The sequence below is a fragment of the Semicossyphus pulcher genome, unplaced genomic scaffold (assembly GCF_022749685.1).
Source record: "Semicossyphus pulcher isolate SPU_LCO1_2020_fin unplaced genomic scaffold, fSemPul1.0.p SCAF_15, whole genome shotgun sequence".
Taxonomy (NCBI): Eukaryota; Metazoa; Chordata; class Actinopteri; order Labriformes; family Labridae; genus Semicossyphus; species Semicossyphus pulcher.
Genome location: NW_027211659.1, coordinates 28530997 through 28554817, shown reverse-complemented (window position 1 = coordinate 28554817; position 23821 = coordinate 28530997). Strand labels below are relative to the sequence as shown.

At 43.7% G+C, this 23821-nt stretch overlaps 2 protein-coding genes across 2 annotated transcripts; one reads left to right on the top strand and one right to left on the bottom strand.

The window, feature by feature from the left end:
• Positions 1–444: 444 nt before the first annotated feature.
• Positions 445–5431, top strand: LOC138592541 (GDP-Man:Man(3)GlcNAc(2)-PP-Dol alpha-1,2-mannosyltransferase-like). Its single transcript, XM_069663373.1, has 6 exons — positions 445–524; positions 795–1016; positions 1411–1613; positions 1719–1887; positions 2039–2691; positions 3096–5431. The coding sequence occupies exons 1-6, from the start codon at positions 460–462 to the stop codon at positions 3377–3379; spliced, it is 1596 nt and encodes a 531-aa protein (XP_069519474.1). The 5' UTR covers positions 445–459; the 3' UTR covers positions 3380–5431.
• A 399-nt stretch (positions 5432–5830) lies between these two features.
• LOC138592540 (serine/threonine-protein kinase Nek5-like) lies at positions 5831–22138 on the bottom strand. The gene is made up of 23 exons (XM_069663372.1): positions 22013–22138; positions 21784–21880; positions 21609–21706; positions 21442–21525; positions 19345–19415; positions 17487–17573; positions 15128–15182; positions 14708–14821; positions 13991–14077; positions 13142–13229; positions 12412–12518; positions 10260–10306; positions 10016–10180; positions 9011–9089; positions 8483–8593; positions 8292–8372; positions 7697–7798; positions 7525–7605; positions 7189–7311; positions 6929–7106; positions 6711–6821; positions 6485–6626; positions 5831–6279 (listed from the first exon to the last, which is right to left on the bottom strand). The coding sequence occupies exons 1-23, from the start codon at positions 22130–22132 to the stop codon at positions 5967–5969; spliced, it is 2541 nt and encodes an 846-aa protein (XP_069519473.1). The 5' UTR covers positions 22133–22138; the 3' UTR covers positions 5831–5966.
• Positions 22139–23821: the final 1683 nt, after the last annotated feature.

Sequence of the window (23821 nt, the reverse complement as noted above, 5' to 3'; positions counted from 1 at the left end):
TGTGTTTATATGGATTATAAAATGACCTGTTTATTGTTTTTTTTCTCAAACCAAATCATATAAATTGAGTTTAAACAGAATCTGAATGACTAGATGAACATGTATTCATTCATGTGTATGTGCACACTTTCATGTATTCTTATTATCAATCATTGAGTAAGTATAATTAAGTATTAAGTGAGTTTTCTTTAACTGTTCTCATTGTTTTCACACATAAAACAATAAAAAGGTGACACGTAAGAAACTATTTTTAATTATGAAAATTATATTTATGGTATTTCTTTTCCTATATGCGTGTATTTACCCAGCAGTTGTATTGTAATATTTGTTGTAATAAATAAATAAAAGTCACGTGTCGATGACGTGTAGGTAAACAAACACTGAGCCAATCAGAGAGAAGCAGCTCAGTGAGTTGACAACAACTTCCGGTAGTGTAACGTCAAGTGTTGTGTTGTCAAAATGGCAGAACACGACCATCACCACCATCACCATCACTTCTCCCTGTGTTTCTGCGACTTAATGAGGTACGTTTCCCTCTTACTATTTCTCTCTTTAAATAACTTCTGATAAAATGTTAAAAAACCGGAGAGACACAAGGAAATGATCCTCAGAACTAGCGGGCATCTGACAGCTAGCTTTAGCTTTGCTAGCGGCTGAGCTAATCTCGGGGTTTAATTGTAGCTACAGATTAACGGTCGTTCTCTAACAGTTCTCTAAAGTTAGCTTGTTATCAGTCCCGGGGGTGTCACATCTCTCCTCAGTCAGTTCACAGTCCTCTTCCTCCCCCTTCCTAGGTTGTTGTGGTCTCTGGTGGTGCCATGTGTCTACCTCAGCCTGGTCCTGACCCTCGTCCTGCTGCTGCTCCTGATGGGGGTCCGCATGTGGCTGCAGGGCCGCCGAAAGGCCCGCCGGGCTCAGGACGGAGGCCCCGCGGTGGCTTTCTTCCACCCGTACTGCAACGCAGGAGGAGGCGGTGAGCGGGTCCTCTGGTGCTCCCTCAGGGCCCTCATGCACCGGTACGGGGGACTCACCTGTCTGTCTGTCTGTCTGTCTAACCACTTGTAACAGTAAGGAGTAGTAAGTAAGGAAACATCAGTGTAAAATCCTCATGATTCAGAAGCTGAGACCAGTCAGTGTTAGGTAATCAATTAACTTTCTGTAGCTCAACTCTTGAATAAATGTACTCTTAGTTTCAGCTCTATCTCATATGACATGTGACTGTCAGATGAACTTTTGGCGGTACGGTGTGTCTGCATTTATCTGTGATTCTGTTTCACATGACACTCTTAAACCAGTCCTCTTGCAACTGGGGAACAGCTTTATGCTGTGTCATTTTCAGCTGTGAGTTGTCTAAAGTAAGAAAGGAGACTGATGAAACTAATGTCACATGTTCCCTCCTCCTCCTCCCAGATACCCCGGCATCTCCTTTGTGGTGTACACAGGCGACCAGGGAGTGACAGGAGAGCAGATTCTGGAGGGAGCCCGACAGCGCTTCAACATCACGCTGCCTCGACCAGTCACCTTCATCTTCCTGCGTCACCGCTCGCTGGTGGAGGCGGGCTCTTACCCTCACTTCACCCTGCTGGGCCAGAGCGCCGGATCCATGTTCCTCGGTGAGAACTCATCAGGTCTTGTGTTCACATGGATTCACAGGATCGTGCCTTTAAATAAGTGCTTGTTGTGGAGTTGTGTTTAAGATTTGTGAGTGTGTGTTTCAGGCTGGGAGGCTCTGACGGCCTTCGTTCCTGACCTGTACGTGGACTCGATGGGTTACGCCTTCAGTCTGCCCATCTTCCGCTACCTGGGAGGCTGTAAGGTGGCGAGCTATGTTCACTATCCCACCGTCAGCACCGAAATGCTGTCTGTGGTCAGAGAGAGGAACCCCAGGTAACACCCACCATCACATGCTTTAGATGTTTAGCTATCCCTGTGAGTAGTTTACGTGGATGTCTAAAACTGAGACAGAAAGTATTCACATGTATCCAGTTTCATGTAAAAACCTCACCAACCTTCTGTCTTTGTCTTCCTTTGATTCCAGATTCAACAACGCAGACTTCATCTCCAGAAACCCGGTGCTGAGCGCGATGAAGGTGGTGTATTACTGCTGCTTCGCCCTGCTGTACGGCCTCGCCGGCTCCTGTAGTGATGTCATCATGGTGAACTCCACATGGACCCTTGGACACATCCTGGCCCTGTGGCGCTCCCCGAACCACACCAGCATCGTGTACCCGCCCTGTGACGTGAGGGCATTCCTGGATGTCCCGCTGGAGGAGGAGGAAGAGGATGAGGGGGAGGAGGGCTGGGAGGAGCTGGGACAGGAGCTGGGAGAGGAGGGAGGAGGAGGAGGAGGAGGAGGAGGAGGAGGGGACAGGAAGTGCCACTCCATCGTGTCGGTGGGTCAGTTCCGGCCGGAGAAAGATCACCGGCTGCAGATTCGGGCCTTTAATAAACTGCTGGACAAGAAGGGGGAGGGGCCTGGAGGGAGGGAGTCTCTGCGGCTGGTGCTGATTGGTGGATGCAGGAACCAGGAGGATGAGGAGCGGGTGCTGATGCTGCGGGGGCTCTGTGAGGAGCTGGGCGTGTCCGACCGCGTCGACTTCAAACTCAACGTTCCCTTTGAGGAGCTGAAGAGGGAGCTGGTGGACGCCACCATCGGCCTGCACACCATGTGGAACGAACACTTTGGCATCGGTGAGACAACACACACACACACACACACACACACACACACACACACACACACACACACACACACACACACACACACACACACACACACACACACACACACACACGCACACACACACTCACGCACACAATTCAAACACTAACCCTGTACATAAAACACCGACATACAGACATGACTCGGGTATTTGAATTCAAAGTATGGTAGGCAATACATTTTGAAAACACTTATTTTTAGATTTGTTAAACTCTGTTCACACTCTGAGAAACACACAGGTCTGCTCTCTGTGGATTGCAGGCCTGAAAAAGCCCCGTCCAATCATTTGTTTCTGTCCAGGGGAGTGGCTTTGACATGTTTACATGTGGATCCTGAACGTCTCTGCATCAGCTCGTCTCCTCTGTGTCTGCAGGTGTGGTGGAGTGTATGGCTGCAGGCACCATCGTCCTCGCTCATAAGTCTGGCGGTCCGAAGATGGACATCGTGGTGCCGTTCGAGGGCGGGCAGACCGGCTTCCTTGCCGACAGCGAGGACAGCTACGCCGCTGCCATGGAAACCATACTGGCTCTGTCTCCATCAGCCAGACTGGAGATCCGACGTAACGCCCGGCGCTCCGTGGAGCGATTCTCTGACCAGGAGTTTGATGCCTGTTTCCTCTCTGCCACGGAGTCGCTTATGAGTAAACTGGAGCGATGAGAGCGAGCAGACGAGGAGTCCACCAGGAACCACGACTTTATTTATCCTGTTTATTTTATTATTAGAGCTGCGCAGATGTATCGGGTGGAGCAGCGAGGGTCAGATCGACGATTAGAACAAGCTTCCAGCGCTGTTACTAAAATGTGACAGTGCTTCAGTCCTCATTTAAAGAAAGAGAAGAAGACAGATTCCTGGTGGACACCTGGGCTGAAGCCGGGCTGAAGCCGGGCTGAAGCTGTCCTCCTGCGATAAATAATCAAAACAAAATAAGCAGGACTTTTCCAGTGACTTTGCATGTGTCAAACTCACGTCCGTGTCAGTCTTCAGGTGTTTCACTTTAATGACAGGAGAGCGACGACAGATAGAAACATGGAGCTCTCAGCAGGTCTCTGATTCGATGTTTCCTCTCACAGGTTTCAGACCTCCAGCTGAAAGTCTGCAGACACAGAAACCTGAGCAGGGCTGATCGGCTTTAAGCATCTTACCATGTTGAGTTTCTGCTGACAAAGCAAACTGCTAATGCTGCGATTCGTTTTAAGAAGGTTCAGCGAGTATAAAAACCACATTGTTTTCACCATTAGACTCAGTGTTGACGAGATGTTTGTTAACAGCTTCAAGTTCAGGAAACTTGTTCACTCCCAGTTTTTCCACAGAGAAGTTACACTGACAGGTGGAAAGACTTCAGTGCTGCTGTGTCTCCTGACTGTCCTACCTGCTGTCCGTCCTGTCTCCTGTCCTGAGGTGCATGTTGCTCAGGTTGTCCTACTTCCTGCTCCTGACCTCCCGGCTTCCTGTTTCGCTCGGCTGTACACGGACGCAGACCCTAACAGTCAGAGAGGAAAGGTCAAAGGTCAAAGCTGCAGTCTGAAGCCCATAGTCTTCTGTTATATTTCTGATTTTAATGCCTCAGAGTTTTTAAGTCTCTGGTTTGTTTTCTCTGCAGGTGACAGTTTTATCATTAACTGCTTATCTTTTCATATGTGGTCCAGGATTTGTTGAGGTTAAAAGGTAACCACTAAAAAAACATCCAAAGATGTCTCATTGTAAGTTTTATCTTGTTAGCTAGCTAAATGGCTAATTCTGACTCCATCAGAGGCTCAGCTGGGTTTGTTTCGAGGTATCACTCAGTCCTCATGTAGCACAGACTGTAACTGGACTCCAAAAAAACAGTCAGAAAATGTGAATGGATGCTTGTTTCGATCCAATACTTGTGTGTGAATATTCACACAACAGAGGATTTATGAAACAGATTCAGATACACCTACACACATTAGATGGACAACATGTATTACTGATGCAGAACGTCACTGTGTGATGATTTAAATCGTCATTGAGTGACCTTTAAGTCACATACAAGTGGGTTTCAAGTGTCACCTTTTGTTCCTCAGACAATGTAAAGGTGTTTCCACATTTCCAGGTTTTCCATTCAGGTGTGTGCACAAAGTGATAACACACAGACGAGAGGTTAATGTCAACACACTTAATGAGTCATTCAACTCAAACGTTCACATTTCCTACATGTGTTCAAATACATGAGAGTCTGCTGTGAAGTATTGCTTCTTTTTTATGCTATGCTAGCAGTTTCCCTCTGCTTCCAGTCTTTATGCTAAGCTAGGCTAAAACATGCTGACTGTGGGAAAGAAAACAAAGAAGCACATTTCCCCAAACCTTCCTTTAAGCTGTTTAATCAGACGGAGAGCAGATTTCATTCCCAAAGCGGCACAGCTTCTTATTCTGTTAGTGATAATACTGACGTGATGTGATGATAGCTTTGTTCTGACCTCACTGTCTCTGACTGATCCCTGAATTTACTTACATGAAGACTTTGGATGTTTTGTGTGAACGTAAAGAAGCACTTTGGTTTGAGGTGACGGCCAAATCTCTAACATGTAAATGTTGTTTCACTTCCTGCATTCCTGTTTGTGATGAGGTCCAGGCATGGAGATATGTTAGTGTGTAAAATATTAAAGAAGCTTTATCTTGAAAGAGGCACTGTTCCTATTGAAGTCTGTAGAGAGAAACTGAAGTTATTCATAAACAAATCTGCAATAAAAACGACAATAAAACACTTCATTGTAGTTATGTGTTGTGTGCTGCCCCCCTGTGGCCAGAAGCAGTTACAGCACAGGAAACATCAGAATAACCTTCTGTACCAAAGACACCTGGAAGTCAAAGCTATACTCAGATTTATCTGCCTTTTCAAATGGTCCGAAACAAAAGCAGCATATTTCTCTACTGAAACCACAGTGAGCAGCTGCTTTTAGAAAGTGCTTTTCTGTTCGGCTCTTTAAAACATAAAACTCTATATTTGTGAGCAGTTTGAAACCGATTTGGACGAGCAGTCTGAGCACGGCCTGAATCCTAAACCTGCAGATTGATCTTTAATGGGGACTTAACTTTCAGAGAAATGTAGAATGATGCCGTCCTTTAAACAACTTCTCAAAGGACCTTTAATTTATAGACAGATGAAGGCTGTAGAGGACAAATCGATTCTTCATGCTCCAACATCTTTCATCCCAACTCTGACAGGATCCCTTTAAAGAGCTCAAGTAAAATAAGGAGAGCAGGGCTGCTCCTGTCTCTGCACTCAGGCGGTCTGCTGCTGCGTGTTTAAAGCTGCATTGTTATCTGAACGCTCAGACCGACCGTCACGTTCTTCAGGCTCAGAGGAAACAACCTCCATTGGTCCAGCAGCGACGTCTGCACCTGAATCCTCAACCTCCAACTGAACGGACTGAGAGTCTGCATCACCTCCTGCTCCTCCATCCTCCCTCTCCTGCTTCCCACCATCCACCTCGGCCCTCTCCTCCTCGTCCGAGCTGCTGTCCTCCATCACAAACAGGTTCTTCATGGAGTCTGCCACCGCTTCTCTCAGCTCGTCCTCGGACTCCTCAAAGTTCCTGATGACAAACGGGAAGTTAAAACGATCTCATGTAGAGCACTGTATCTTCTGTATTCTGTGCAGAGCGCAGGATGTTTTCAGACCTATGAAACATTTACGTGTGTCCAAGTTGTATAAGTGTTTCTTTTCTCTCACTGACATTAATTCTGCTGTTTTCTTTGTATAAATTCAAAAGTAATGAAGGGAGGAAAGTGCTGACTTACGTGTCGTCATCGTCCGACCTCGGCTCCAGACGCTCTTCATCCATCTCCACGTCAGAGTCCTCTTCTTCTTCTTCCTGTTTCCTCTCCTCTCTCCTTTCCTTCTCCTCCTCCTCTTCTGCTCTGTCCTTCTCTGGCTCTAAATCTGAGAGTGGAGACATTTCAGTGTTTCAGCTTTGATTTTGTCCACGTTCATTACACCCTGACTGTGACATCACTGATGTCTGACCTGCAGTCTCTGAGTCCAGAGTTGATGATGTGAGTTCAGCCTCAGCGAGAGCGATCAGCAGGGTGTTGGGGGGGCCGTCCACCCACTGCCTGCGACCTGCCGCCTCCTCACCTGAAGTTCATTACACAGAGAGAGGGGATCAAATCCTCTAAATGTACATCATCATCTACATGTATTTTGGGTCGTCTTCTCTCAGCTGTTTTACAGGTGTAATGCACCTTGTTCCAGATCGACTGCAGTGTTGTAGACAGAGTTCACGTCCATATTGGCGAGCGCCTCCAGCAGAGTCTGAGGAGTCCTCTGGCTCCACCCCTTTCTCTCCCCCTCCGACCAATCCCTGAGCTTCAACTCCTCCCCCTGCTGGAAGCTCAGTGTCTGGTTCAGAGGGTCCACTTCCTGTTCGGGGAGATGTGGACAGAATAAGAGACACAGAAAGACGAAGAGGTGTGAAGGAGAGACAGAGAGAGTTGGCACGTACCTCTTCTTTTGTCTGTCGTCCATCGCCCTCCTCCTCCTCTTCCTTTATTCTCTCCTCTGTCTCCTTCTCTGCTTCCTCTTTCATCTCCTCGTCATCTAAGCGTATTTCAAACATGATTCCCTTCTGCAGAAATTAAACGAACAAAAAAAGCTTTTCTTAAGCGTATCCTGTTTTCTTTGTCTAAATCATGAGCACACGATCATCTCTGTTCACGCTCACGCTTCAGATGTTGTTTGAAGTATTGTTGCAGTTGTTCTTTATCTTACATTAAAAACTTAAATGGTTTGAATGTGGAGGAAGAAGTGATTCATTCCGAGTGTTCAGGTGTAATCTCACCTTGTCTCTGTGTTTCCTCTCCAGCGCTCTCCTCTGCTCTCTGTTCTCGTCTCTGATCTGCTTCAGAGCTGCTTCAACGTCCTGCAGGCAGTATTTTTACGGTTCACAATATACTCTAAAGTTATGTATAAAAATGGCAAGAAAGAGCGTAACTTAACAGATCAGTAAGTACCTGTGCAGGTGTGGCTCTCTGTTGCTCTTTGTTTTCTGCAGGCAGTTCTGGGTCTCTGGGTTTGTCCACCACAAAGGTGCCGTGTTTGTGTGGTGGCTGAGCCTGACACATTAAATGCATGTGAGTGAAGATGCTCAGAAACTCCTCCTGTCACTGAAAATTAATCTAGTAGAGCTGCTGATGGTGGACGACACATTCTGGTTTCCATCCAAAGCCAGCGTTATCTAACATTACATTATTATCACTGTTATCCTGTAACTACACTGGACTGTTTGAATCTGGTCCAAGTGCGGTGCTTTCTTTCAGACTGAATTATGAGCTGCTCTCCTTTCTGCTCTTCTTTCTCCTTGACTTGTACTGCCTCGAGATTTAGGCAGATCACATTCACGTGTTTCAGGGGGATTGCTTTGACACTTCTCCTGTTGTAAACTCTAAAACAAGCTTACTCTTCTGTTTTTGTTTTCACATTTGCCTTCCAGAGCTTTCAAAGCACCAAAACAAACCAACATGTAACAGATGATGGGATGAAGAGTGCTGCAGGATGTGACAGGCCTCATCATCACTGCCTGCAGAGGAATGAAGTTTGTGTTTGTACCTCTGCGTCGGCTCTCAGCCTCATCTGTCTCATGTCCTGGTGATACTGCTGTCTGATGAGATCCAGCTGACGCAGGTACTCCTGTGCACAAACATACAGGCATACTCTGAAATGTAGCATGCAGTTACAGCTCAGGTGTTGCAGTGCGGGTCCTTCACTGTAACAGCTGCTGTGTCTCCTGACTGTCCTACCTGCTGTCCGTCCTTTCTCCTGTCCTGAGGTGCATGTTGCTCAGGTTGTCCTACTTCCTGCTCCTGACCTCCCGGCTTCCTGTTTCGCTCGGCTGTACACGGACGCAGACCCTAACAGTCAGAGAGGAAAGGTCAAAGCTGCAGTCTGAAGCCCATAGTCTTCTGTTATATTTCTGATTTTAATGCCTCAGAGTTTTTAAATTCTTCACATAATGACTGTGTGTTTTGCTGAGCCTGTGTGCATGAAGTTCCTCCCTCAGCCCATAACACAGGTTTCATTGTGACTCCTTCCTGTTGTGGTTTCCGGAGGCTTCTCTGAGGTTAACAGGTCTGACTCACGATGTTACTGTGGCCAAACACGCATTAAAAACATCACTGCTACACAAGAGCAACCTCACAGACCGTCCTGTGTTTATATGTCGTCTTCCTTTTTAAATCCAGGCTGCTCAGTTTAGTCTTCATGTCTGACATGTTTAAATGTGACAGATGAATCCTGTGATCATCAGACAGCTTCTCTGCAGAGCGTACCAGCTGTTTCTCTGCTCTCAGCTTGTACTGGTTGGCCTCGTGTCTCCTCTGCAGGTATTCGTTACGAGCTGCAGCCACACTGACACAGACAGACAGGTAGAAACGGAGACAAGGTTTAATGCTGTTAATAATATAGTGTTTCTTGTTCCGGCCAAACGACATTAAGACATGTCAAATCAGCAACTTACTGCTCCATATAATAAACATAAACATAAAGCATAAACAAGCTAACATGAATTATTTACTTGAAGGAACATTTTGTGAAAACTGCCTTTCACTTTTGCAAACAGTTAGCTTAGCATAAAGACTGGAAATGGATGGAGCAGCTAGCCTAGCTTTGTCACGAGTTACAAAATCCACCAAAACACCCTTGAAAATCTTTTTTTTTTTTTCCTTTGGCAAAGCTGGCTGTTTCCCTGTTTCCAGTCTTTATGCTAAGCTATGCTAATTGACTGTAGCTCTCTACTAAACAAACAGACACGAGAATGGAAGGCAAACTTCTCGTCCAACTCTCATCAACAAGACATATTTCACATATTGTAAAACTACTCCTTTAAATCAGTGTGAACATGAGGTGCTGTTAGCTGCTGGCTGTTAGGTACAGGTGGTGCATGATGGGTAATTAATCTGCAGGTAAAGGAAGGCGAAAATCCAACTTAATGCACAGAATAAATAACGGAGGTATTGTAGTGGATGTAGATCAAACATAATCAGGCAATCAAAGGAAATGAATCTGCTGCAATTACGATTATTTATTATTTATTATTTATTATTTTTAGTCATTTTAACAAGAATATAAACGATGAATTACTTTCAGCTTTTTAAATGTGCAGATTTTCATCTTTCTGTTTGTGAACTGAATATTTATCGAGTTTTAGACTCACACAGAAAAAAATAAAGCAAAGTGTAAAGTTATCACCTTTTTTCTGTCAATTTAAAGTCTAATCACAGTTTAATCGATAACATAAAAGAGGTAGTCTGAGCCCAGAATGTGAGGTCACTCACATCTGATACGGCTCCACAGACGGGTCTTCACATCGCTCCCTCTCTCGGTCCTGAGGAGGAGGAGGAGGAGGAGGAGGAAGGACTTCTTCCCTCTTCCTCCTCTGTAAGGCGTCCAGCTGGGCGTGGTAGTGATGGTAATGACTGACCGGCTGCTGCTCAGTGAACCTGCATCTATAAAAGTTAAAGTTCTGCTCAACGAGGTGTCACAATGTCACTGATAAATTGAGGGATAGGTGTGACTCACCTGTTCTCTCTGTCTGCAGCTGCGTGTGCTGCTCTCTGATGAAAAGGCTGTAAGCATTCACACAAGAAGTTTGAGTTACACAGAAAAGCAAAAGGAAACATAATAATAATAATAATAATTATAATTATAATAATAATCATAATAATAAGTGTGTTTGCAGGTACAGAATAGTTTCATTGTGTTCCTCCTCAACAGTCTCTGCAGCACACTGTACACATGTTGTGCTTTCAAACCCCTTAAATTAGCAATTACATCACGTTGATGCAGTGTAAAGGGTGCACATGGCAGGCTATGTTTACATGTATGTGTAAAGGGTGCACATGGCAGGCTATGTTAACATGTATGTGTAAAGGGTGCACATGGCAGGCTATGTTTACATGTATGTGTAAAGGGTGCACATGGCAGGCTATGTTTACATGTATGTGTAAAGGGTGCACATGGCAGCAGGCTATGTTAACATGTATGTGTAAAGGGTGCACATGGCAGGCTATGTTAACATGTATGTGTAAAGGGTGCACATGGCAGGCTATGTTTACATGTATGTGTAAAGGGTGCACATGGCAGGCTATGTTTACATGTATGTGTAAAGGGTGCACATGGCAGGCTATGTTTACATGTATGTGTAAAGGGTGCACATGGCAGGCTATGTTAACATGTATGTGTAAAGGGTGCACATGGCAGGCTATGTTTACATGTATGTGTAAAGGGTGCACATGGCAGGCTATGTTTACATGTATGTGTAAAGGGTGCACATGGCAGGCTATGTTAACATGTATGTGTAAAGGGTGCACATGGCAGGCTATGTTAACATGTATGTGTAAAGGGTGCACATGGCAGGCTATGTTTACATGTATGTGTAAAGGGTGCACATGGCAGGCTATGTTAACATGTATGTGTAAAGGGTGCACATGGCAGGCTATGTTTACATGTATGTGTAAAGGGTGCACATGGCAGGCTATGTTTACATGTATGTGTAAAGGGTGCACATGGCAGGCTATGTTTACATGTATGTGTAAAGGGTGCACATGGCAGGCTATGTTAACATGTATGTGTAAAGGGTGCACATGGCAGGCTATGTTTACATGTATGTGTAAAGGGTGCACATGGCAGGCTATGTTAACATGTATGTGTAATGGGTGCACATGGCAGGCTATGTTTACATGTATGTGTAAAGGGTGCACATGGCAGGCTATGTTTACATGTATGTGTAAAGGGTGCACATGGCAGGCTATGTTTACATGTATGTGTAAAGGGTGCACATGGCAGCAGGCTATGTTAACATGTATGTGTAAAGGGTGCACATGGCAGCAGGCTATGTTTACATGTATGTGTAAAGGGTGCACATGGCAGGCTATGTTAACATGTATGTGTAAAGGGTGCACATGGCAGGCTATGTTTACATGTATGTGTAAAGGGTGCACATGGCAGGCTATGTTTACATGTATGTGTAAAGGGTGCACATGGCAGGCTATGTTAACATGTATGTGTAAAGGGTGCACATGGCAGCAGGCTATGTTAACATGTATGTGTAAAGGGTGCACATGGCAGCAGGCTATGTTAACATGTATGTGTAAAGGGTGCACATGGCAGGCTATGTTTACATGTATGTGTAAAGGGTGCACATGGCAGGCTATGTTTACATGTATGTGTAAAGGGTGCACATGGCAGGCTATGTTTACATGTATGTGTAAAGGGTGCACATGGCAGGCTATGTTTACATGTATGTGTAAAGGGTGCACATGGCAGGCTATGTTTACATGTATGTGTAAAGGGTGCACATGGCAGCAGGCTATGTTAACATGTATGTGTAAAGGGTGCACATGGCAGGCTATGTTAACATGTATGTGTAAAGGGTGCACATGGCAGCAGGCTATGTTTACATGTATGTGTAAAGGGTGCACATGGCAGGCTATGTTAACATGTATGTGTAAAGGGTGCACATGGCAGGCTATGTTTACATGTATGTGTAAAGGGTGCACATGGCAGGCTATGTTTACATGTGTGTGTAAAGGGTGCACATGGCAGGCTATGTTAACATGTGTGTGTAAAGGGTGCACATGGCAGGCTATGTTAACATGTGTGTGTAAAGGGTGCACATGGCAGGCTATGTTTACATGTGTGTGTATGTGATTGCTACTGTTATTATTCTTACTCTGCAGTGGGCCGGGCTGTAGGCTCTGAGCGGGACCCTCCACTCTGCTTTAGCAGGAAGTCTCTTCACAGCGGGTCTCTCTGCTGCTCTGGACTTCAGGATCCTCTCTGAGAATACAGAGAATAAAAACAAGACTTTGAATGTTTTTCCTGCATAAATATTTTGCACATGCAGCCAGAAGTGTCCTGATTCCCCTGTTTACTCTGCTCTTCCTGCTCTTGTTCTTCAGTCCGTAACAGCTGAAAATGTCAAACGTTTGATGAACTCATTTTGGTATTAGTTTCTTGTTTAGAGAATAAATGGTATTTAAAACATGTAAAAACATGCGAGCTGCCAGAGAAGAGATTAAAGATGACAGACACACACGAGGGAACCATTGTGAGGCAGACAGGCGAGTAAAAACAGACACTCCCTCTGTGATTTAAGACCGACAGGCTCTGACTTTGTGTTCTGATGTTACCAAAACACAACGTGTGCCAAAACGAGACGCTGCTGTAATCAGACCAATCAGAGCTCAGCAGGAGAAGTTCTGTTTCCTTCAAGTTTATCAGAAGTGTTGAAGGACGACAGCTGGAGCAGAGCCAGCAACAACAACGTAATGTCAGTGAATGACCACTGGGTGGCGCCAGAATCCACATTCAACACAGATCTGATGCCGTGTAAAGTTTCCGTGTCTTCCTCTGCTGCGGGGGTCGTTGCTTTCTGTGTTACACGTTGTTTGTGTGAGTACCTGCTGTGTTCGCTCTTGTTTTAGATCTCTCAGACGCCGCTGCTTTGTGTCGATGCAGCACCGTGTGGCTGAACTCCTCCTGCAGCACCTGCACACACAGGAAACCACACACAAACACTCACACGCTTCTTCAACTGTGTTTCTGTGAAGCCTCATTACAGAAGCAAACATTAGCATATCGTCAGCATCGAACAGATGTTTTTTTTTTTTTTACATTTCAGTGACTTTAAATTCATAGTTTAATAATCATCAAAGTATAATCTTGAAGCAGCTACAAAAGGTTTCTGTTAGGATTGTTAATAATAGAAGATTTTTATTACATCACCTCAAACTATAATTACAACAGTTTCTGTGGGCAGCACTTCCATTTGCTTTGTGCAATGCATTGTGGGAACAACAGCCCCTTAAAATAGTATTCTGGTTTTGTCCTTAATTAAATGTATTCTGAAGAGAGATGTTGGAATGATAGCAATTATACGATACTGGTATTTATATGTATGTCTTGGTTTGGTGGACTCGTTTTTGTTTTTGTTGTATTGCTTTAATAAAACGTCTACACATTTACACAAGTGACAGTGGAAGAAGAAGACAGTAAAGCCACTTTGCACACTGGATACTTTCTTCTTATCTTTTAACGTCTCATTCGTAAGCTTCAGTCTGAATCTTATTTCATGTGTTGTTTTTATGTTCCTAAATGTTTGTTCAGTGTTACAGGTGGTGTCTTAACAGTTATTGAAGCTGCTGCATAGGTGTTATTTCCTGTTACACCTATATATGTATATAATGCTCTGTTGTTGATTCAAACTAAATGCTTAATAAACTGATCAGTGAACTGATCAGACTGATCACCTGTGGGTCCAGGTGTTTGCTGATGTGTTTTTCCAGGAAGGGACGGCAGAGGACGGAGCTGACCGAGGGACGATCCCGAGGGTTCACCTGAAACACGCAGAAGATCTTTGATTTATTGTTTTTATACACACGATAAGAATACACATCAACAACGGCCGATTTCTAACAACTTGACACAATCCTAAACAATAACCGAGGTCAGCTGTCCTGCTCTCGATGAGAGTTCCTGTAAACATGTGAGAGTATTTCCTGCAGTGACGGTCGTCAGCAGTGTGTGTGCTGCAGCTCAGATGATCAGCCTGAGACAATAGAAGCTTCCTCCTGTGCAGCTCAGGCCAGTATCCTCCACAGCTGCTCAAACACTTTCCTCAGAGTCTCACTTTTATGTTTCCTCTGCTACATACTTGTTTTGTTAGAGCTCAGAGGAGTTAGCATGATTAAAGGAAGACTTTCAGACACAAACGCAAGTCAAAAAGTCGAGCAGACCTTCCCTGTGCTGGTTTAAATGCTCATTATTTTATATGTTGACAGTTTCATGGACTGGAAGGTTCAAGGTGCATGCTCAGGTAGTTCAGGTCTGACAGACACTGATGTTGACTGAGGTCCACTGTGCGTCAGATTCACACACGTCACCTGATGTTTACGCACAGTTAACGACACGCATAACTTCCACAGACTGTAAAGACAGGTAGATGAACTGTTATCAGAGCGCCTCACCTTGAAGAGTTGGGTGACCAGCAGGCGCAGCTCGTAGGAGTAGCGGCTGGGTACTGGGTTGAAGCGCCCCCTGCAGATCTTACTGACCAGCTGCCGCAGACTGCTGCCCTCAAACTGCAGGTGAGCACAGGTAAGCTTTATTTCCACTGCATGATACGGCTCGGCTCTACTCAACTAAACTCGACACGGCTGGTGCTATTCTTTATTTTTACTTTCAGTTCATTTTTTTGGGACTTTTATGCCTTTATTGACAGAGAGAGGACAGTGGGTAGTGTCAGGGAACTGGGGAAGAGAGAGTGGGAATGACACACGTATAAGTGCTCTGTGTAGATTAAATTAGCATTGCTGTTAGCATTAGCTCAGAATGAGCTGTGTGCGTGAAGCAGCTGCTGATGAGCGGCTGGGTGTGGTGCAGCTTACTGGATGCCTCAGGGAGCAGAGTTCATACAGGACGCAGCCCAGAGACCAGATATCCCTGCAGAGAGCACACACACACACACACACACACACACACACACACACACACACACACACACACACACACACACGTCGCATTAGTATTTTAAGTGCAATCTGACATTAATTAACCAGAACTCCCTGGTTTTGTTTCCCAGCTCCGTGTTGACGTTTCGACAGACTCGGGGAGTGTTTTTCTATGAAGTCACTGTGATGCAGCTTATTCAGAAGCTCTTGTGTAACTCTACATATTTCTTGTTGGGGCAGGATGCTGGGGCGGTGCTTCACATCATCCTCGGCTCCTCTGAGCTGAAGTTGTTAAAACACCAGAAACAAAATCATCATGTTAAACTCCAATCAGAGCGCAGCTGCAGACAGAGCGGTCTGGTTAAAAGGTTTTTATGTTGTGCAGTAAAACGCCTGCTCTGGCATCCACTTGTTTTGGCTGAGAACCAACTATGTGCTTGTGTGTGTGTTTCGTGTTCTTCTATCTTTGTGAGGTCCTGCTGATGTTCCAGACCATGCGAATGACGACGTCTTCTTTTTCAGAGAGAGTTTGGACTTGATTTTAGGGATAAGCTAAGACTTTAATTTAGGTTAGGGTAGGATCTGGTGTTTGGGAATGTATTATGTCAATGAGGGTCCCACAAGTATAGCAAAACAAACATGCCTGTGTGAGTGTGGGAAAGAGGAAGTACCTCTGACCTTGGTTGTTTCAAAACAAGAGCGTGGAAGAGAACAGAGCGATGATGTGGAGTCTGTTGATAACAAAGGGATGATTATTGGGTCGAGATGTGTGTGATTTTCCTGTTAGTGAGTCTGTGTGTCTCTGTATGTGTGTGTTGTTGAATGTGCTGCAGTGTGACCAGAAGAAAACAATAACAACCTCAAAATCAGAAGAAGCTCCTCTCTCACAGAGTCAGGGTCATTCATAGCTCAGACTGTATATAAGAAAGGGACGTAGTCTCCTGGTTTAAAGAAAATAAAAGTGTCTTAAACCTGCTTTCTTCCTAATGTCCAGCAGGGGGCGTCTCTACGCTGATCCTATAGAAGTCTATGAGAACATGCTCCTCCTCCTCTCCTGATGTATTCCCTCAGTAAACATGTTCCTAATGACTTTATGGTCTCAGTCTCTAGTCTCAAGTCTTCTTCAACACAGCATGATGTTCATTTAGTCACTGATGCTCCATTTAGAGTCACACAGACCAGGAAGAGGGGAGGGGTTAGGGCGGGGCTACCTGTGATTGACAGGTTGTTACCTCAGCGTCCTGAAAAAGTCCTGTTCAGTGTTTGGTACCAAAAGAAGCACATTTGTTTGTTAGCCAAATTAGCATCCAAATTAGCACCAAAGTGGGTGTGGTTTATGGATGCACCTTGCTAACATAGCTAGTGCTAGCATTAGCTGCTAACCTAGTGTTTGCTAATCCCACGCAATCTCACGGAAGATTAAAATGCATACAGCAGACACAAACAAACACAAGGCATAAAGTCATATCTTATATTGTCTCTGTGTGCATCATCTTTAATATGCTGACTCCACAGTGATGTTGTTGTTGTTGTCCTGCTTGTGTCTCTGCTGCTGTCGCTCTGTTTGTGAAAAGGAGTTTGTGGTTTATTGCAGCTTGTTTTTGTGAAAGATGGGTGTAACAGACAGAATAATAAACATCAGAATGTTCATCAGTTTTAAATTAATATCTGCTTTGTTTCTGCAGCTGACATTTTACAGGAGACGCCCTGAACTGACCAGAGGAGACGACTCCACCCAACTGAGCCTGACAGAAGAGGAAAACAAACAACTCCAACACTTCCAGTAACAGTAACATACAACAGTACATACATACAGAGAGTGGACTGTGAACGAAACACAGGACACTGCTGTTTAAGGTTAGGGTGCAAGAAATGAACTCCAGCATTTATACAGGAAACAGGAAGTGTTAGGAAGTGTGCAGCCTGTCACACTGAGGCTTTGGAAAGCTGCTGAGGACTTCAGATTGTAAAAAACTCAAAATGTTTTTGACACTTCTTAATAAATGTTTAAAGTGTCCTTGAAGCTGCTTACAACTTTACAACTAGTTGATTCATGTTGATGTTTGTGGTCGTTAACCTGGTGAGGAAGCTTCAACGTGAGCTCCAAATTCAGCCTGAACACATTTATTATTATTTCAGGTTTACACCTGGTGACTAACAGGAGAAACTGTACTTTCTGTTATGTCGACTACAAGCCCCTTCGGCTCATCACAGAATGGAAAAGAGGTGAAAGAACTTATTATGGATCTTCATGGTGGTTTAGTTTGTGGATGCACAGAGTGACGACGGTACGCACGTCTTGTTGTTGTAGGGTCGACTCTCACAGATCTCCGGGGAGAGGTAATACGGAGTCCCGACACACGTCCTGGCCAGCTCCATGGTACTGCAACACCACAGTGGACACACACAACACACAGGGTTGACTTATAATATACATCAGATCCTTTTGTGTGTTTTGTTGTGACCGGTTTTTAACTCCAGACTGTTTTACCTTCAAACATTTAAAATAGTTAAGATGCCCGTGTGACCATCAAAGGGTCATTAACTAAATGTGTTGGAACTCCAGTAGATGTGTTCAGCCTGCAGCAGTGAAACAGGCTGTCATGTCTGCAACTTATTCTGCATCCACTAAAGGTTCTTGTTGTTTCCACTGACAGGCTCAGATTGTTCTTCTAAGTGTGTGACAACATGACAGAAAGGATCCCTACAGAGATAGACCTTTGTGTTACACAGGATCAGAGGTGCCTGCATGTTGCCTGGGCTGCTGCTAGTTTAGCTGATAAATCAAACTGCAGCCTGAACACTGTCAAACCGTTTGGTAAAGTTTGCCCACACCAAAGAGGGAAAAGAATTCCTGCATGGAGCCGACTTTGTGCTTTGTCATGTTCAAACAGGAAAGAGACAAACTGCAGAAACAAAGGTTAAAGAGCTCTATTGTGTAAAATATGAATGTGGCATAAAGAATGGAGCTGGAGACGGACCATGTTTTATTATTGTCAGCGAGTGAAAGACGGAAACTAAACATGTTAGTTTATAACTCAATGAAATCTAACTTTGGAACAATCTGTGGCCTCAGCTCAGAAATCTTCATGCTGCTCATAAAGTTTCATTTTTAAAACAGGTTCCTCGCTGTATCCTCTGCAGCTAGATACACAAAACAGTTTGATCCTTTCTTTCATCTTTGCCTTGCAGAGAAATGTTTTATCATTTTACCTCTGAGGGCCTTATTGGAGAATTACTTTGAGCAGGAATGTCTCCTTGGTTAAACTGAAAACAACTCAGAGACACAGCTACATAAAGACTTTTTAATGAGGAGTTACAGGTAATAAAAAGTAGGAAAGCACTGGTTTACGTTTAAAAAAACATATCAAATCTAAAGAACAAATTCTTACATTTGTACCTAAAGAGAATCTCTTCCATGTGTTCTGTTGATGTTCAGTGTTAATCCCATTTGAAATGAAGCAATGAAGTCCTCGGTGCTGTTTCACTGACAGAGAAAGCTGACATATCCTGCTCGTGAAGCCAGGCCTGCAGTGCCTACATGTCCCAGAATGCATTGCAGCCTCGGCCTTGTATCTGCAGCCATACACTCAGCAAAATATCCACTCAGACTAAATATTTCCTGGCCCATAACATCCTCTGATCTTTCTCTGCTCATACTGTAGTTTTGTAGAGTAGTTTGCAATTCAAGCCGGGGAAGAGACCAGAAGCTGAATTATTCTGAAGTTCTTCTGGGACACAAACTATGTCACATGACGGCACCGGTTCTGGAAGAACAACAGATGTTGCAGCTGCAGAAACATTTGAGAAGCTGCAGACGTTCTTCACACTATACAACGAACTCTGACAGACAGAGAGAAGGATGCACTGCACTTGAGTAAATGTTCTTACCAACACTGATTATCTTGTCTTAGTTAGTAGGAAGCCCTGACATATGTTCATACACAGGGTGGTATGAACTGGACACAGATCAGACTCTCTGTAGAGTCTAACAGGCGACCATCATGTGTGTTTACGTGTCCTGGTCGAGTGTGTGGAATGATAATGAGTTGTTTGGAGGTCTTCCATGTGTTACAGAGCGCTCAGTGCTAAACAGCTGCACCGAGTGTGTGTGTGTGTGTGTGTGTGTGTGTGTGAAGATGACACTGACTTACTTATTCAACATTCTTGCGATTCCAAAGTCCCCCAGCTTCGCTTTCATCCCTCCGTTGGTGAGGAAGATATTCTAAACCAGAGGGAGAGCAGAGGATGAAAGCGTGTGTGTGTGTGTGTGTGTGTGTGTGTGTGTGTGTGTGTGTGCGTGCGCGCGCGCGTGCGTGCGTGTGTGTGTTTGTGCGTGTGTGTGCGTGCGTGTGTGTGTGTGTGTGTTTGTGCGTGTGTGTGTGTGTGTGTGCGTGTGCGTGCGTGTGTGTGTGTGTAAACAGATCTGGCTGATGATAGAAAGTGATGGTAGTGAACAGAGCAGCAGTCTGTGGTCAGTGCGAGTTATTCTGGGAGTTGGCACACAGCGAGCTCTTTGTTCAGAACAAAGCTGAGCTCAGCCTCACGCTCCTCTGAACGATAACACTCGTTAATTAAACATATTAACCTCAGACTCTGTGGATCATGTTGTTTATCCACTACAAGTTCAACTGGGAATGTCTCATGTTCTGTCAGTTGAAGCTTACTTTACACTACATTTGTTCTGTATCAGACGCTGCAGGCCTGAGAGATGGATGTGAGCAGGTTTCTACTTCTCCTTTAAAAATATGAAACTTTATTTATGCAGCAAATTGTGTTTATTTGCAAGAATGCAACTTAGTAGTTTTACTTCACTTCACTTTATTAACGTCTTTTCTTTCATGCAATGTTATACTTCTTCTCCACCACATTAACTGTGTACTGTTTATGGAGCATTCAGAAGGATTCAGGCGGACAGGAAATGGTTAAGCGATGTCATTTTAGTGCCTGAGAGTTGGTCTGCAACACACGGTGAGGCCAGGCAAAGGTTACAGTCCAAAATGTATTTATTTTAACTTCTTGGCTCGTCTTTATTTACACTCAGATGTTACAGAGCTTCCTCACACACTGAAAACACACAGAAGGTTTGGGTGAGAAGCTAATCATTTATCCTGTGCTGACATGATGTCGGAGTGTTTGTGAATGCAGCATCACTCCTCTAAGTCTATTTAAAAGCTGCATTTCCTGTTTAGTTTTTAAGATTAAAGATAAAAAAGATTCACAAAGATAATTTTTTGGGCCCCTTATGCCTTTAGGACAGCTGAAGAGGGACCGGAGGTATGAGGAGAGGAGAGAGGGGGATGACATGTAGCAAAGGGCAGAGGGCGCTTGCTCTACCCCCTGAGCTAAACCTGCGCCCCATTAATCACATACATGTGCAGTATGTCAAAGATTAAACGCGTAGTTTCCAACCTCCAACCCTCAAGTTGTACAGACAGACACTCTTTTCCTCTCCCTGACTTCTTTAATAAAGTATGATCTTATCTTATCTATCATCTCCCGCCCCCTTAAAAGAATGTAGTGACCTTTTGTAATGAAAGCAAACGTCCTACTTCATTTACCTTTGTACCACCTGAATCCCAAACACATGCACAACAGAGGATTAATCAACATTTATTTACTTTATGTTTTTTTCAAGCAGAAGTGTGAAACGTTGTTGAGGCTCCAGCTTCTGTAGTGTGACGATTTGTTTCATATCATTTCAGTTTATTATTTGGGGGTTCAGACTGTGTGTCTGAAGATGACACACACTCTAGTAACTTTCATAACTTTAATTCCTCCTTATTAGGCTGCTCAATGCTAACAGCAGTAACTGATTGTTGGACAGTTAAGTTTAAACTGTGTCTGCTGCCATGTTCGGGTTCGCAGTCCTTGATCTGTTGTCACAGAAATGTTGTTTATTTCTGAGTGCTGCTGAGATGGTGTCTGTTGTCTTTTTGTTTTCATGTGACTCAGTAGGCTGTGGATCTGAATTGCCTTCTGGGACAAATAAAGTTATCTCAAACTGAATCCTATATTAATTTATGAAAAGAACAGTATGTTGCAGCCCTGAGCTGTGGATCAAAGAGAATAAAGCTGCTGATCACAGTGGAGAGTTTGGTCTGACGGTGTTTTTGTTTCGTCCAATCGTCCACTCCCACATGTCTGAAGAGAAGGTTCTGAGAGAGAGGAAGCAGTGGATGTGTGTGTGTGTGTGTGTGTGTGTGTGTGTGTGTGTGTGTGTGTGTGTGTGAGAGAGGTGGTTCATATACCTGAGCTTTGATGTCTCTGTGGAGGATCTTCCTGTCGTGGATGTGTTTGAGGCCAAGGCAGATCTGAACGAACCAGTCGACCACCTGAGGAGCACACAGTTACTCCGACACTGTGACTTTTATATGACATGTATAAGTTATAAAATGACTCCCCTTCATGTGCGTACCTGCCCCTCGGTGAAGAAGACTCCTCTCTGCATGTTGATCCTCTTCATCAGGTCTCCTCCGTCACAGAACTCCATCACGATGTACAGGCTGCCCCTCTCTGCACACAGACAGTAAACAGTTATAAACAGTGATGATGAGCTTTAATCTGCACACGCTCACACTCTCTCTGTTCACCCTGAAACGAGCTGATGAAGGTGACGATGTTCGGGTGTTTCATCTTCGACAGCAGAGTCACTTCTTTCTTGGACGCTTCCTTTTCCCGCGCTGACATCTGAGCAGTAAACACAACAACAAACATCAGTTGTTTTTCAACGTACATGAGAACACTGATTAACAACCACACATTCCCTCTAATATAGAGTTAATATTTCAGTATGACAGTGTTGACATGCAGCAGCTGTACCTTCCTGAGGTTGATCTGTTTGACCACACACTGTCTGTCTCCTCCTCCTCTGTCTCGAACCAGGAAGGCCTTTCCAAACGCTCCCTCTCCGATCTGACGGATGACCTCATAGTTGTTCATCACACCTGCAACACCTGCAGCAAAAGATCATCAGAATAACGCTTCTATTTGTCACAGCACACAAGATGAAGTAGCCTACATATTGTACAACAATATCATAGTAACATTATCATCATACAATGTTATGGTTGTTAGCTACAATAAATTATGTTCTGTCTGTGCAGCATTTTATGTTGAAGCTGGCCCAAGCAAAGCAACTTTTGTAAGTACTGTAAAATGTAGAATAACCCATTATACTTCATTTTGTTTGCAAAACATTCATATTTAGAGGCAAATCAAATGTAGTAATACATATAGAGAAGTAAAGGGAACAATAAAGTATCATTATTGATATATTCTACCATCAGATCATCATCACTCGGTCATTCAGGTAAAAGCAGGATGTAACTGTTGTAGTTGGTTAACATGGAGCTAATTCTGAACAGATTTATAAGGGCCTTTAACTTATTATAATTGATATTCTCGATTAATCTGCTGATTACTTTCCTCATTGTGTGGTTTGTAAAAATGAGCGAAAATAGTGACAAATGGCTTCACAATGACCCAGATCCCAAAGTGATACCTTTTGACACTGTTTTGTCCACCCAACAGTCCAATACAGAGTACATACTGTTAATATTTAGTTAATGTATGTATAATATACAATATCGCCCTCTGAAACACAGTGTAGTAAAAGTAGAAAATAAGTTAGCATGAAAAGAAAAGACTCAAGTTAAGGAAAAACACCGCAAATTTAACGTTTCTATAAACTAAATGATACTTCCGAGAGTAGAGTACCGGCGGAAGAAGCCCGTTGCCATGGAGACAGATACACGAGCCACTAGCTTTAATGCTAGCATGCTAACAAAAGTTCACAAGTTTGGCGAGTAAATTCTAATTTTCGCAGTTTTTAGTGTCATATAACAGTCTCGTCTTACCTTTAACACACGTTCTTGTTGTCTGAGGCAAAAATTACATCATGAAACAAAGCAGCGGTGAACAGTTCACACAGGTAAAAGTGCCTGAAAACTGTCAACAAAACCGTTCGCAAGCGCGATGGGGGAACACAAGGTATGCTGGGAGTTGTAGTAGATGCATTATTTATCGTTTTAGCTCGGTCATACTCCTCTTCAAGCGGCATATTGATACATTAACACAACGTTTAGTACATCTTCTGATAACAGGGAACCACAGCATTAATATGGTAATCCTTTAAACAACTCCAAGTTTACATCGACTTCATGGCACTATAAAGGGATTCCCTGTATTCATATTAATATTAGTCTTATACATTTACTTACTTACAAATTAGAGTTACTCTTACTCTTAAAAACTTAGTTTATCTAGTAGTTGACTAGCAGCAAAGTGATTTACAAATATTTTAATGACTGATTCATTGTTTTCTTCCTAAATTGTCAAACATTGATTTATTTTAGACCCTCAGTTATGAGAATTACCTGCTTTAGTTTTATATTGTAAAATGAATCTATGTGGGTTTTTAAAGTATGCTCTTACAAAACAAGTCATTTGAAGATGTTGTTGTGGTCTGTAGGAAATTTAAGCTGACATTTTCTGCTATTTAAAATAATTTATGATGATGAATGAATGATGATCTTGAATTCACTAACTGTAAATTAATTTTTATAATACATTTACTTGAAAGCACAAATATATATTTAAAGCACATTATATATATATATATATATATTG

Coding starts and splice junctions, on each gene's coding strand:
- LOC138592541 (XM_069663373.1), top strand. CDS start 460: ATGGCAGAACACGACCATCACCACCATCACCATCACTTCTCCCTGTGT. Junction 1,017..1,410: donor CTCAGGGCCCTCATGCACCG/GTACGGGGGACT, acceptor TCCTCCTCCCAG/ATACCCCGGCATCTCCTTTG. Junction 1,614..1,718: donor CGCCGGATCCATGTTCCTCG/GTGAGAACTCAT, acceptor TGTGTGTTTCAG/GCTGGGAGGCTCTGACGGCC.
- LOC138592540 (XM_069663372.1), bottom strand. CDS start 22,132: ATGAACAACTATGAGGTCATCCGTCAGATCGGAGAGGGAGCGTTTGGA. Junction 17,574..19,344: donor ATCGCAAGAATGTTGAATAA/GTAAGTCAGTGT, acceptor GTGGTGTTGCAG/TACCATGGAGCTGGCCAGGA. Junction 7,312..7,524: donor AGAGGAAACACAGAGACAAG/GTGAGATTACAC, acceptor TAATTTCTGCAG/AAGGGAATCATGTTTGAAAT.